This window comes from Dermacentor albipictus, chromosome 9 (genome assembly GCF_038994185.2).
Source record: "Dermacentor albipictus isolate Rhodes 1998 colony chromosome 9, USDA_Dalb.pri_finalv2, whole genome shotgun sequence".
In the NCBI taxonomy this organism is placed as follows: domain Eukaryota; kingdom Metazoa; phylum Arthropoda; class Arachnida; order Ixodida; family Ixodidae; genus Dermacentor; species Dermacentor albipictus.
The window spans coordinates 123,941,034-123,954,984 of NC_091829.1; the positions used below are offsets into that span (position 1 = coordinate 123,941,034).

A 13,951-nucleotide genomic window follows, 5' to 3' on the forward strand; every position below is an offset into this window, starting at 1 on the left:
ATTAACATTTGTTATTCAGTATAATCCGTTCACTGGAAAAAGATGTACAAGTATTTCAACCGTCTTGTCATTGTTCGCTGGGATACGTTTGTCATATCAGCATAAACAAATGCCACAGCTGTATCTACAGTGGAGTGCAAGTCAAAAGAGACTACTTCCGAGTTAATAAGAAACTGCACTCTAAAACTGACAGAGGTTCCACTTCAATACAACAATCATTGAAATATTCGTACTGCAAGAACCTATATAGTTGAGCTCCAATAGATTTGAGTCTAATACAGTCTCCCTGTTGTCATCAGCATGATAAATAAAAATTTTCGGTATATTTACAAGAGCCAAAGAAAAAACTAAAAAAAAATTACGTGCATTCAGCAATTTGTAAGGGAAATAAATTTTCCCATTCCTATGTGTAAACATTGTCGTAAAAGCAGTCTCTGAAAAGCAGCAAGGCCAAAGAATCTCAATAGAAGCCGAGAGTAGTTTTCAGTTGAAAAGGACACAGTGCTGTAATTTTCAAATGGTTTTTAATGAGGAGCGTTCTCTGCTATTCGCACTGTAAAATGATTAAAAGGACGGTCAGGTAAACCTTGCTTGCTAGTACACTGTCTAAACGCTTGTAAAAAACTAAACGAAGTGTCAAAGATCTTGTGAGAACGTTTCAACTTTCTAGTAGCACGAAAAATAAAATTGCAGCCCATTAGGGTTTGTCTGGAAATTAGTTTGCTAACGCTACCTTCGTGCACAACATAGTTCTGCAAACAGTGAGCTCCAGCCAGCACCTGCAGTATACTTCACATTCAACCATCCCAAATTCTTCTGGAGACGACGTTTTGTCTCGTAACTTCAAAAAATCAAGCAGCATATTTTGCGTCTCACATTTCACTGAGCAGTTTTAAGCGTTAAAGGGAGCCCCCCACACGATGCGTTCAGTTGGTTTCTCACCCCTGTGGGAGAATGTCAGCGTTATTTTCCTGCACGGCATCATGGTCACGTTCATATGCAAAACCTGTGGGCGATTTACTTCTCTGGCGCACCAGTCATACTGTTACGAATGTCACGCGTATGCTTCACGAGATGGGCAATCAGTTGAGATGCATCTCTAAACGACTCTCCACACAATTCGCACCTACTATTCTGGCACAGATGTGCGCTGAGGTTTTCTTTCTTTCCGAACCAAACTCCACACTGTTTGCACTTATACGGCAATTTAACCTCGTGAATAGTTTTGCAGTGTCTTCTGAAATTTGACTTGAGCTTGAAGGAGACATTACATGTGTCGCAAATGAAAGGTCTGTCTGTACTATGTGATTTGAGATGATTCTTAAGCTTCTCTATGTTTTAGAATGGTTTTGTACATATTTGGCAAATATGGGGTTTCAGTCCTGTGTGACTCTGTTGATGCCTATGGAAACTCCATCTCTGCATGAACGATTTATGACATATTTCGCATTTGTAGGGTGTCTCGCGTGTATGCGTGCGGTAATGTACAGTTAGACTAGAAGCCCTGCTATACTATTTACCACATGTTTCGCATTTGTGTTTCGACTTCTTGACATACAATCCCCCACGTGCTCTGAACGTGGGGGCTGTACCGCCCGTGTGTTCGTTGGGTTGCCTGTGTGAGGTATCCCGTCTGCTGGAAACCTTTCCGCTAACACCGCAGGACACAGGCTGTTCTCTACCTCCGGTTGCAGCAGCGTTCCTACAAGGATATTGACAAATTAGTTGAAAATGGCGGACCCTCTTTAGGGGAAGAAAAAAGCTGATTTGGACACATTGTGAGTTTGACAAACTAAATCGCACCTTAATGGTAAGGTGATTCGCTCAATTTGAGCGCTAAGTTGCTCCACTGGTATTAACGCTCGATTTGGGCTCTGGATGAGCAGAACTTGATGATTGGTGCTTTTGGTGGCCTGTGGTGCTAAACTGGAAATTAGGAACTTTCCTCTTTTGAGATGCAAGCATAACAAGCCTTGCATTATCTAATACACCATGTATATCCTACAGGAAACAGGTGCAGGAATGTAGAAATGTTTGTCAGCGATGGTAAGTTAAATAACTAGCGGGACTAAGTATTAAAAATACAACTCCCTGATGAACACGCTCACAAGTCCAGAAACGTGCCCTCGGAAGTGAGACATTTGGCGTTGAAAAAGATTGTTTTGTGCCGGATAAAACAGCTCTCCGTTTTATGGCGCAGCTCTTGATGACCCGTTCCTGCGGCGAGCGTAGGTGGCGTAGCATTGAACGGTCGAGAGGCGGAGCCCAATGATAGCGGCCCCTTCAGTGACACGAACGTGGAAAACTGGTTTCATGGGGACCCTCCCGACCGCTCGTTCCGTACTAGCATCTGGTCTCAGCCAGAACGCTCGTTTCATGCTATGATCAGCTCGTGTCGGTTCTCGCTTTCGTTTTGTGGATTACTTTCTTCGGTTGTCTTGGTTTGCGACTGTTTTCCAATCGGATCCTATGCGCGACGCCAATTGTGTAGATTTTATGCAAGCAAATCAGCAGCAGCGATTATACTGGATCCTTCGGTCAGTCATTTACAAAAGCCGTGGCGCTTGATGTCTGCTACGTTTCCCTTTTAAACGTTTACCGGCATATAACGCAGAATCATAACACGTACACAGCTACACTCAAATTTCGCATAATGGGCTATCCTAATGGTTGGTGAATTTTTCAAGATGGATCGCATGCTAGGAAGACCAAAAACGTTCGGCAGCATGTTACACTCTTCTAACACATGAAGACGAAAACCTGCTGCACACGTGCTAGTGCCTAAAGTTGTACGATCTGACGCGTCAAGCATAGTGAGCCGCCGTATGAAGTAAACGTTTGACACTGTAGGTTGACCTCCTCAAGGTCACATGCGAGAACCTGATGCAATACCTAAAGGTAATTTCGTTCCTGTATTCAGTGGTTCTCTTCTTTTCAGTCACTCGTTCGTTCGATGCTTGTTTTTCTCCTTCGTCCATATTCAGCCATTATATCCATCCTTGATTATGAGGGTGTCAGCCATTCCTGATGATGATATTTTTCACGTACTGCACTAGAGCCGCTGTCTTGCGCGTATAAGCCATTGCAACTAGCCACTTGAGGCTCTCGCTGTATGACATGGAAATAGCGCATAGGTGAACTATTCGCGTTATTTCTGACGTGTGGGTTGACTGACTTCCCATCGGACATCATACATTTTAACTCGAGCCCTGCTTATCTAATACTAAGAAAAACTGCGGCGTTCAAGATTTCCTGCAGTGTTTGCATGAAGTCATTTAACATTTGACTCGCATTCGAACTGCACACTGTTCCTGCCGAAGGGATTGTGCAAACGACACACATCTAATCTACTCCCCCATACGCAACAAGTACAGATACGGCAAATACTTCAGCGTTTACAAGTAGACAGGATGAAATATGGTGCAGAAAAAGTTAATATTTTCTGTTCTTTTCCTCAGTATGTTTATGAACGCTGCAAGCGTTCAGTTAAGACATCGCTGGTACGACATGTTTTCTAATGTTTAGTGTAGAAAAATACAAAAATACAATTTTGAAGTTGTGGCACACTTATTCGGATTTGTTGGGTAGTGTGATTGTTACTAATTCAATACGAATCATGTTTACGTTTCAGAAGCGCATAGTTGGGATATTTCGTAAAACAATAATGGCAATAAAGGGCAAACAACTATCCCTACGATTTTGTTTCTCCTTGTGTTGCATTTTTATTAACTTTTTAGCTTTGTTTATGCTGCGGCTTGGCTTGCTTGGTATGAAAGAACCAAGAGCTCCAATATAAACTCTTTTGGGGTGGAAAAATGTTATGCTTTTACGTCTCCAATCGGCCTCAACGCGATATGTCTTCTATTCGTAACATGCTATCGGTGAGCAATCGTCCCACTCTGCCTACAACGTAAGAGCACCGTTGCGACCCTCCGGTACAGACATCTGAAGCGCCGTGCTAATTACACATCCCACACAGCATACGCATGAAAGCACTTGCTCTGTCAACCAGCTCGGTTTCAAGGAAACATCACGATGTTAGCAGGTCAAACCCACTGAGATTCTGCTTGGCAAATAAGAATGTAGACCAATGTTCAAGCGATTACTCCATTTACGAGTGAATTCATCACTGCATATAATGTACAGTCTCGGTTTCTACCCTTCTCATCTAGGAGCGTGCTTTACCAGCCCACCGATGCAAGGAGAAATTTATTCAGAAACTTCGTCTCCATAGAAAATGTATCAATTTTCATACATTAAGATACACGGCAAATTTCTTAGGAATGACGTTAGAAGCTGGCTCACGCGGAAACCGCCTTGGTCGCGCTGGTAAAGTGCATCTTTATAAGCAATAAATGTAGCGCTACCATGGTAACCGTAGGGGCTATCTGCCATGTTTGTTGTAAAGGCGAGTGACAATCGCCTATGTACCGTCCACGTTGCAAGTCTCGTCGGTCATCGACGTGTGCTGCGTGTTCTCCTGGTAGTGCAAGGCGTCGGCACAAATCCTACAATTAATAAAGTATTGGTTAGATAGTTACTAGCTGTGACAAAAAAAAGGTGAAATTATGCTTTCTAAAGCTAAGTTCGGAAAAAAGCAAAGTCATGTTTTGTAAACGCACTACTCGCAATGTTTCGTTCTCATTAAATAACTACTACGCTAGCTGGCATAGGACAATCGGCACACTCCGGGCAGCGTATTTTCAACTGCTTATAGCTACAGCGGGGTGCCCACTTGCGGAGACGACGGACGTTTGCGCGCATGCGCGAGTAAGAGCGGGTGCGGGAGAGAAAATGTGGGGAGTTTTGCTCCTTGAAAATGCGGCTCTGCCTAGGTACTACGGAGGAGTTTCTTGGCGCGCCTTGTATGCGCTTGTCCCTAGGCGCGCCGGCAGAAGTTGCGCGGCGCGGTAGTGCTGAACTGAGCATCGCAAGTTGGTGGGTCGACACAATCATATTTATTCGATCATGTTTTTACTAATGAAAACAACGTGTCATTATTTCGCATTATTGGCGGCGCCTCCAGGACACCAAAGCAGCAACGGGGCCATCAAAGCTAGAAGCCGGACTGGTCCGTGGGTTGGGGCTCGCAGAGGCCTGCGCTTGCCAGGAAAGTGTACGATCGGCTGTCCGCGATAGCCAAATTTTTTATGAGAACACCCCCTGGCAAACTTCGGATTCTGTGGCCTCAACCCACGGGCTGCCCTGCTTCCATCTTTGATCCCCCCGCTGCCCCTTGGGTGCCCCGGAGATCCTGCGCCGCCTGCTTTAATATAACCTCAGGTGCTATGCTGAGGCTGCCTTTTGCCGGTTACATGTGACCTCCTGGAGCAGTGCTTGTAAAAAATCCGATCTATCATCGCAATGAAAAAAGCGACCCACGACTTATACAACACAAGTCAGAACATTTTGTCCCTTCAGACACAGCGATCACCAAGCGACATCCACGCGCAATGCCTCACCGCGCGGGCAGCCAGCGGTGGAGCGTATAAACCCACTCGACCGCACTCCGCAATGCCGGCATGTCTAGGGGACAAATGAATAAAACGTGCTCAAAGAAACCTCCTCTGTAGTGCCTAGGCTGAGTCATATTCAAGGAGCCAAAGCACCCAGATTTTCTCTCTCGCTGCCGCTCTTACTCGCGCCTGCGCAGAAACGTCGAGCTCCGTCAAAAGTGCCACGCCCCGCTGTACGTACTAACAATCCTAAAAACGCCTCTGGGCAATACACGGCGCAGAGCGCTCATCCGCCATAGCCGAAACGGCGCATAGATTTGCACGAATACTGTAAGTTTAACCGTTAAAGCACTTACAAATTTGTCCTATGCAGTTTTATATTTAAAATTCTTGCTCCACTTGCTACAGTGACAGAATCCTAACAGTAATTTAGGCTTAAATGATATTGCGCGACATAAAAAACGACACGGACGAGAAAGAAGACGACACACCAAGCGCAACACAATTTGCGCTTGGTGTGTCGTCTTCTTTCTCGTCCGTGTCGTTTTTTATGTCGCGCAATATCATTTAAGCAATGGATTACCAACTTGCCCGGAATGCTGCTCTCAGTAATTTAGGAATAAAATATTTTAAAGCAGGGAACATGCTTTTGCTTGAATAACACAGGCTGAAGTATAAGAAGGACACAGTACAGATGGTTTCTGCGATTATGATGCACACCTGCGCTGATATTAGTATAATTAGTATTTGCGCCTCCCTGATGAGATTCGCCAACGCCGTGGTTAATGTGGCGTATTCACGCCAATTACAATCATGACTTATAGATCCGGCAGCTATATGGAATACATCCGATTTCTGGTAATATTTTAAATTATGGGCTCAACTGACTTGCTCTGAGGAGTACAAGAAGATTTCTGCCTCTTAGCCTAGTATAATTTGAATACTTGCGAACAAAAAAACGAGTTCAAATGAAATAATTCGAGGAGTTCCTACGTAGGAACTCTTCGAAGGAGGAAGATTATTGTGAGAACGCATGAATCAATGTCCTAAGACTGATGCAATGCTCACCAAGAAAATAGCTGAAATGCGGCGTGCAACTGCATTGGTTCACAAATGGTGAAGCGTCGCGTAGAATACCATGACTCCCCACTTCTTTATCGCGGTAGTAGTAACTTACCGCAGTTTGCTATTTGAAAAAGAAACAATCAATTTAGTACTAAGTAATCTAAATTTAAGTCGTCAAAAAACATTAAAAATAGAAACGAATACCTTCTTTGGCCACAGAACTCCAAGCGGCAAAAGTTTGTTTTCTTCTAATGCTCATTGATTGCCCTTAAGCAACACATACAAACGGAAAAACAAAAACCAAGTTGTGGCATTTCATGCATGGGGCTTCCTTTTTAATAAAGTACAGCTTTAAGCTGGCCGCACCCACTTGGTTACATTTGTTTGGTAATTGGCAATTGACAGTATTGTTGCGCACTTTGACGAGTTGTCTTGAAAACATTTATAGCATGGCACGCCAATTGTTTACTGCGGGTAAAACTAATTCCGAGGTTTTTCGTGGAAGATCCATGACCTGATAAAACGCGTAGCAAATTGAGGGGGACTGCGCATAAATTTTGACCATCGGGGCTTCTGTAACTAGTACCTAAATGCGAGTAATCAAGGGCCTGTTTACAGTGCGCTTTCATCGAAATTGTGCGGTGCCATCCGGAATTGTACCCGGGACTTCGAGCTATAGCAACCCATGGCGTTTGCGCAGTGCAAGAATTATATATCAGTGAAAAATATTTTAACTGGGAACATTGGTAGCGCTTACTAGACAATCACATGAAAGAAGACAGGACAGGCGCAAACTAACAACTGAGGTTTATTCGAGAAAAAACACATATATCACACAATGCCAGCGCAGGCGCTTCAGGGTATCAGCAGCAAAATCAGAAAAAACCCAATGGCGTGGCTTACCTAAGCATACAATCTAAGAAACGTGCCTCCCTATTGTAGAGCATGACCGATGTGTCACTGATGCATGCTTGTCCCTTCTTTTTTATGTAATATGATTCAAGAAGTTCTCGTGCTTTGTCATTATGGCACTTGCGCAGGATCTTAACTTGGTCGAGCAGAGGCCTGCATTTGTGGTCTAAGCAATGCATCGGTAAATGACGTTGCTCCCGGTTAATAATTGATCTTTCGTGTTCTCGGATTCGCACGTTTATACAACGGCCCGTCTGGCCTATGTAGGTTTTGCCGCATGTCAGGGGAATCTGATATACAACGCCAACCTGGCAATCTAAATATGTGTTCTTGTGTTTCATGCCGCAGCCACCTTGCTTCTTTCTGGCATGATGTCTCCCAATGCGGGCGCAAAGGTGACTCAGCTTGCAGGGAGCCGAGAAAACGAGTGGGACACCATGCTTGGTTGCTATCTTCTTCAAATTATGTGCTGTTCTGTGAACATATGGGATAACAACTGGCTTTGAAGCTTTGTTGACAACATCAGAGTTTACATTTTGGGGTGCTTTTAGCCTCTTTTGTAGCGTTTCAATCACTGCCAGCAAAACCACATCAGGAAAGCCAGCCTCTTTCAGCCTGGAAATTTGCATGTCGAAGCTAGCCTGCATGGCATGCGTACATGACTTCTTCAAAGATTGCTCAATAATTTGTTTAGCAATGGCCCTTTTTGTTATTTTAGAGTGAGCTGAATCATATGGTAATAGTTGTTTTTGTGTGCGAGGGCTGAAACAGCTACAAACGTGCTCTTTTCCAAAGGTAAGTTTGAGGTCAAGGAACTGCAGAGTGTTATTGACAGGGAGCTCATGTGTAAAGGTTAGACCTAAGGCATTATTCTCAAAGAGATTTAAAATGTCTGCAATAGCATCGTCATACATAAAATCATTTCGTACTTTCAGCAGTACAAGAAAATCGTCAACATACCTGTAAACGTGTGCAACTTTGTCTTTGTCAAGTACACCAAACAAGGTGCGGTCAATACTCGATAAAAAGATATTGCATAAAACTGGTGCTACGCACGACCCAATGCACACTCCCTGTCGCTGCAAAAAGGTTTGGTTGTCAAAGCTGATAAAAGTAGCACTGAGATAAAATTCTAAAAGGGCCAGGAAACTGTCTACCGAAATGCCTGCTGAGTTTTGGAAACCAATGACATCGTTAGCTTCAATGCAGCTACGCACTGATTCAAAAAGTGGCTGGTGAGGTATGGAGTAGAATAAATCTTCTACATCAACTGAGAACCCAAAACCGATTGAGTCAACTGTCTGCAGAAGCGAAAAAACATCTTCCGAATTCTTCGTGGCAAAAGGATCATCAATATGCAACATGCTCAAATGCTTCTGCAGAAAAATACTAATTTCGTGTTGCCATGTGCCTTTCTCGCTAACAATGGCTCTGAAATATTTTGGTCTGTAAGTATATGGTCGCTTCATCTTCTGAAAAATTTTATCCTGAGCGCTAAGCAGCCGACTTTGCGCTGAACATGGCAATATTTTCGCACCGCTATTGCGTTAAGGGATAAGAAAAGAGCAGATTGCGTGAGGGAACAAACGCGAGTTAATGACATCCTAGTTGAAATCAAGAAAAAGAAATGGGCATGGGCCGGACATGTAATGAGGAGGGAAGATAACCGATGGTCATTAAGGGTCACGGACTGGATTCCAAGGGAAGGGAAGCGTAGCAGGAGGCGGCAGAAAATTAGGTGGGCGGATGAGATTAGGACGTTTGCAAGACGACATGACCACAATTAGTACATGTCTGGGGTTGTTGGAGAAGTATGGGAGAGGCCTTTGCCCTGCAGTGGGCGTAATCAAGCTGATGATGATGATGATTGCGTCGACGCGTCTTGATTAAAGAAACCTCCGATTTCAAAGCTCAAGCTGGCTGTAAAAAAAGACCCGTTTTATGTGGGACCAAATGTACAGATGTTAAAGCCTCTTATATGGGTCGTGTCTACGGGTAACAGTATTCAAAGAAGAAAATTGACACGCCGTAAAGCTCACGTGTTGTGGACGCCCAAAGTAGTTGAAGCATCCTCGATACCGTCATGGCTTCTACTTGTTGTTGCGTTATCCTTGACGCCTAAATCAAGAGGCGTGTATACTTCGTTGCTGCTTTCTTCAGCCATGCCTGAGGCTTCGATGTCCTATAACTGGCGTGTATTCTCGAGTGCGCGTTGTTGAATCACTGCGCATGCGCACTCAATTCCCAGAAAGAACGGTAACTAACAAAACTTTTGTCACTTCGCGGTTTCGTATAAAATGATACCGCACATTCGGAAAAAAATCTAGACGTCTGAGTCCGCCACTTGCTTGACACTAATTTACAAATATTTTAACGCCAGCAGAGGTGCCCCTATTACCCGTGCTATCTGCCACCAAATCACTTAACAAAACTAAACTTCACTTACTACGAAAAAGAAAAGTGCATTTATCGGATGATATCGCTACTTTCATGCTCCTCTCAAAGTAAAGTGCACATTTTGCTGGGCCGAAATTCTTGCTTGTAAGTGCATGTGGAAGCGCAGGGGGTATACAAACTTCCATTGATTGACGAAAATTGATGCGGTACAAAAGTTTCCTCCGTTGCAAGCGCGAATTAATATTGCGAACAAATCGAGGAAAGTTAAGACGTCTATCGACTTCGAACTTGTTTTACATCGTGGAAGCTTAGTGTGCTATTTGTATTTGCTGTAGCTGTGCTAGTTGAAAATACATCATACTGATCATCACCAGGCGTTATTAACACGGTAATGGTTCAGACAACGTTAATTTAACATTGAAATTTGGCGTGAACGGTATTTGGAAAACGTTTTTTTTAATTTTCGTTACGTTTCTAAAGCGCAACACGACAATTCGCAAATCCAAGGAAAAGTTCTCGTTTCCTGCTTTACTGAACATGCTTTCCACATCTCAATGTGTAGTGGAGCAAACTGAACAAAGCCTAGTTGCGCATCTCGTTGCCTTTCAGTCCGTTTCCCGTATTCTCCCTGGCAGTTATGCGCTAAAATATTGTGCTATTAACATCAAATGAGAGGGGAACAGTTGACAGCGCGTTCGAAGCATAACTGTAGGTATAGTGCGCGCCGTCGGCCAGTCACTACCTTTGACAGGTGCGCACACCGAGTTGCACCACACTGCGTGATGACGCTCACCCTATACTGCAATATTAGCTCTTTTGTTTTATTTGGCGTTTGCTTTCTCGCTTGGGAATAAAAGCGGACACGCGCTCCGCCAGTCGCGTTTAATTTGACGTCAGTAGTGCATCTGCAATCTGAGCACTGTGACTGAACGCAGATGCCTTCCAGCTAGATAAAAGGTCTTTACGCGGAAGCGTACAAGTCCACTTGGTGAAATCAGCGAGGTCAAGTCGGGGGCAGCCGAGGTGAGAGAGGGAACCGAGTGCAGGTAGAGGAGGGTGCTTGGAGGTAGAGAGGAGAAGCGCGCGGCGGCGAGTGGAGGTACATGGAGGCGCGCTGGGTTCGTATCCCCTGGCTGTTGCTCCGGGCTTTATGTGCGCTATGGGTGTATTTGTTCCTCTGTCGATCGAGAGGCCGAGCGCAAAGCGAGAAGGGCGGAGCGGGAACGGAAACGGCGGCAGGCATAGCGTGAGTGGACCGACCCCGAAGTGGTCGGCAGGTGTCGGGCATGAGCTAAAAAAGACAGGCAAATGGCGGAAGCTGGGCATGCGAATGAGAATCCCCATGAGTGAGCCAATCTGGTATGCCTCGCAAGGGGTCGTAACCCCTAGAAACTCTGAGTAAACCAAATAAATTAACGCTATGATAATCGTTATTCCTCGATATTGCCACGTTGTAGGGAGGTTGAAGAATACAGTAGCAATAAACCTGGGTAAGGGAACCAACTCTTTATTGGGCAAACATGTGTCCAGAAAAGAAGTCACACTCATGCAATATGTAACCACCGAGCACATGTGTCGATCGTACTAAAGCCGATTTGCGTCTCAACCGCTCCGGCTATTTATAAATGATTAGTCGAGGATACCAGCGTAATCGCACGTGCTCGTGTGCCTTCCAGAACGTACAACACTATTTGCGTCACGCCTGCAATCTAATGACAAAAGCTCGCACTACAACATAGGCGACTGATGCAATCAGCGAGTATGATCGAGAATGTTCTGATACATGCGAGCACTTCATAGCTTTTCACTCAGTCCACGTCCGTGTATTGGGGTCCGTGACCAAATACAATCGCTGGTTTGCTACCCCTCATATATTCGTCGAAGACTGTAGCATCGCCTGTCCATCCTTGGCTAGTCCTAGACGCGTAGGCAAGCAGGTTGCCATGCTTCTTCGGCACGCTGTGGTAAGATGACGACGTCGAGATTTTCTTCTGGAGTGACGTGCGGTAGCATTGCATGCCGGTGTTATCAGCTGACCTGCAGCTGCCTGGATTCGGTGGCCTTACGATGTAATCAAAACTTGCCCCGACTGCATGGTGAACGACTCAACAAAGAAGGAGTAGTCGGCTCCTGCGTCCATTAAAGCGGCGACTGTGTGTACATCGAGGAACACGTCGAGATTGCTAGTTATTATTGCTGTGTTAGCTATTTCGTGGCATCGAATGAAGTCTCGACCGCATTGCGTCGCAGTTATGACGCATCCTCTGTAGGGGGCGTCTTTTTCATTCGGAGGTTTCTCGAAATTGCAGCGTGCCGTTGCTACTTCGTGCAGATTGCTACGTCGTGCAGTCTACCGAATACGGGTTCACGAAAATACTGGCCACGTATTCGGCCAGTCTACTGTGGGCATGGCAGTAAGAGGTAGTGCCGCCGCCAGGGTGATCAGGAAAGTCGCGGGGCTCTCCTCCGAGTTACAGTCTAGTTGTTGGGAATTTAACGTGGTCGCTCGCTTCGCTATGGACGTAGAGATTTAGCGCGCGAAACATGGTAATCCCATCTCACGGTATGGTTATCGACAGCAGACGCGGCTTGCATTTCTTCTGTGACAGCAGAGCGGGCGATGTTCGGGTGCACACCATACGTGCGTCTTCCTCGGGGCTGGTGAGCTGGTGAGCTGGTGGGCGGCGGGGTTTGTAGCGGCAACTGGCGACGCAATTCGAGTTCCAGCACATTAGTGTGGGCGCGGAGAGGGACGTCGACGGCGGATGACAGCGACATAAGTCGTCACTTCGTTCTTGTGCTGCGAAGACCCAGGGACTCAGAGGATGTTCGCAATTAAGGCCATTTGAGGCAGCATCGAACAGAACATCCTACGCACTTATTCGCGTACAACGGCTCCAATCGGCTTTGGGAGCTTGCCGGAACCTCGGGCCTGTATTTTTCACTTCAGCGAAAGCACTAGGCGTCCATGTTGCGGAGTGCGCATTTCCAGCGCCTTGTCGATGTGGCTTCTGTTAGAAATTGCACGACGCTCTTGGCCGGTTTGCGAATCAGTACGGCGTCGATCTCTCGCCTCAAACCGCGCATGAGGAAACACGCTTTCTTATCCCACATGTCAGCGTCGGCGCTCCTAACAGATGGTTCATATCTTCCATGAAGATCGCGATGTGCTCATTCGGTAGCTGCACACAAGTTTATATTGACACGTGTACTTATGTTTATCGCGCGACCACGTTTCGCCGCTTAACAACTGTAATCGCACAGCGAGGGACGCGCCTGCATGTATCCGACGTTTCTGGAAAGTTATCGATGCTTCTACCCGGCTGCCTGTTGTCGCCGAACCTTGTGTTATCTGATTTCATCGCGTAACGCGAATGGTGTAGAACTTTGTGGAAGGCACGCGGGTCCGAATGATTAGTCTGGAACATTCGACGACTTCTCTATAAAAGCCGACGCGCTTGACCCGCTGATCAGATTTTCGACGATCGCCGACTGTGTTCGCCGCTATCGTTGTGCTTTAAGTGTAGCCTGTTTTGTGGGCACAGGTTCGCCCGATAAAAGCTAGTTTTGTCTTTCACAGTACTGCTACTGTGTTCTTTGACGTCACGACCACGTGACAATATCATGGTTTTAACCGGCTTCTTGCTCACGGCGCTCGTGAATGTTTGTAGGAAGCCCCTGCAATACAGCTCCCACGCTGTTATGCCGGAGGCTCGTTTTTTAAACCACGTCCTAGCGGTGTCCTTTAATGAGAAATAGTCCTGAAGCAGCTAGTCGCACTTTCATTTGTTATATGTGGCGATTTGTGCTTCGGTTTGCAGTCAGCTTTCCGGATCTTAAACGATGATCTGTGGATAACGGTGGCTCCATTAGCTGTTGCAGCGTGATCGTTGCTGGCGACACAAGGATTGTCATTGGGACTGCTGATTGGGCCATGATGTTCCTGGTACTCTTGGCCACATGAGCGTACTCGTGCGGTAGTCGTAGGTTGGGGGCAAGCTCGCCAGCCGATGACAATGTGTACGCTGTTTTCATGGCTTGCTGCGTGTATCCGGTCACAAAAAGCACCTCTACAAGATGCCACGCTGTAGTGACGGTGAACAACGCCACTAGCAAGAAAC

General features: G+C 45.8%; 1 protein-coding gene across 5 annotated transcripts in view; it reads right to left on the reverse strand.

The window, feature by feature from the left end:
- LOC135918863 (zinc finger protein 723-like) overlaps nucleotides 1-9,601 on the reverse strand; it is a 52,870-nt gene extending 43,269 nt beyond the window's left edge. For all 5 annotated transcript variants that reach the window (XM_070525338.1, XM_070525337.1, XM_065452537.2 and 2 more), the window contains exon 1: nucleotides 9,473-9,601. In XM_070525338.1, coding sequence (XP_070381439.1) covers nucleotides 9,473-9,518 — 46 coding nt within the window. In that variant the 5' untranslated portion in view covers nucleotides 9,519-9,601. The remainder of the gene's footprint in view (nucleotides 1-9,472) is intronic.
- Nucleotides 9,602-13,951: the final 4,350 nt, after the last annotated feature.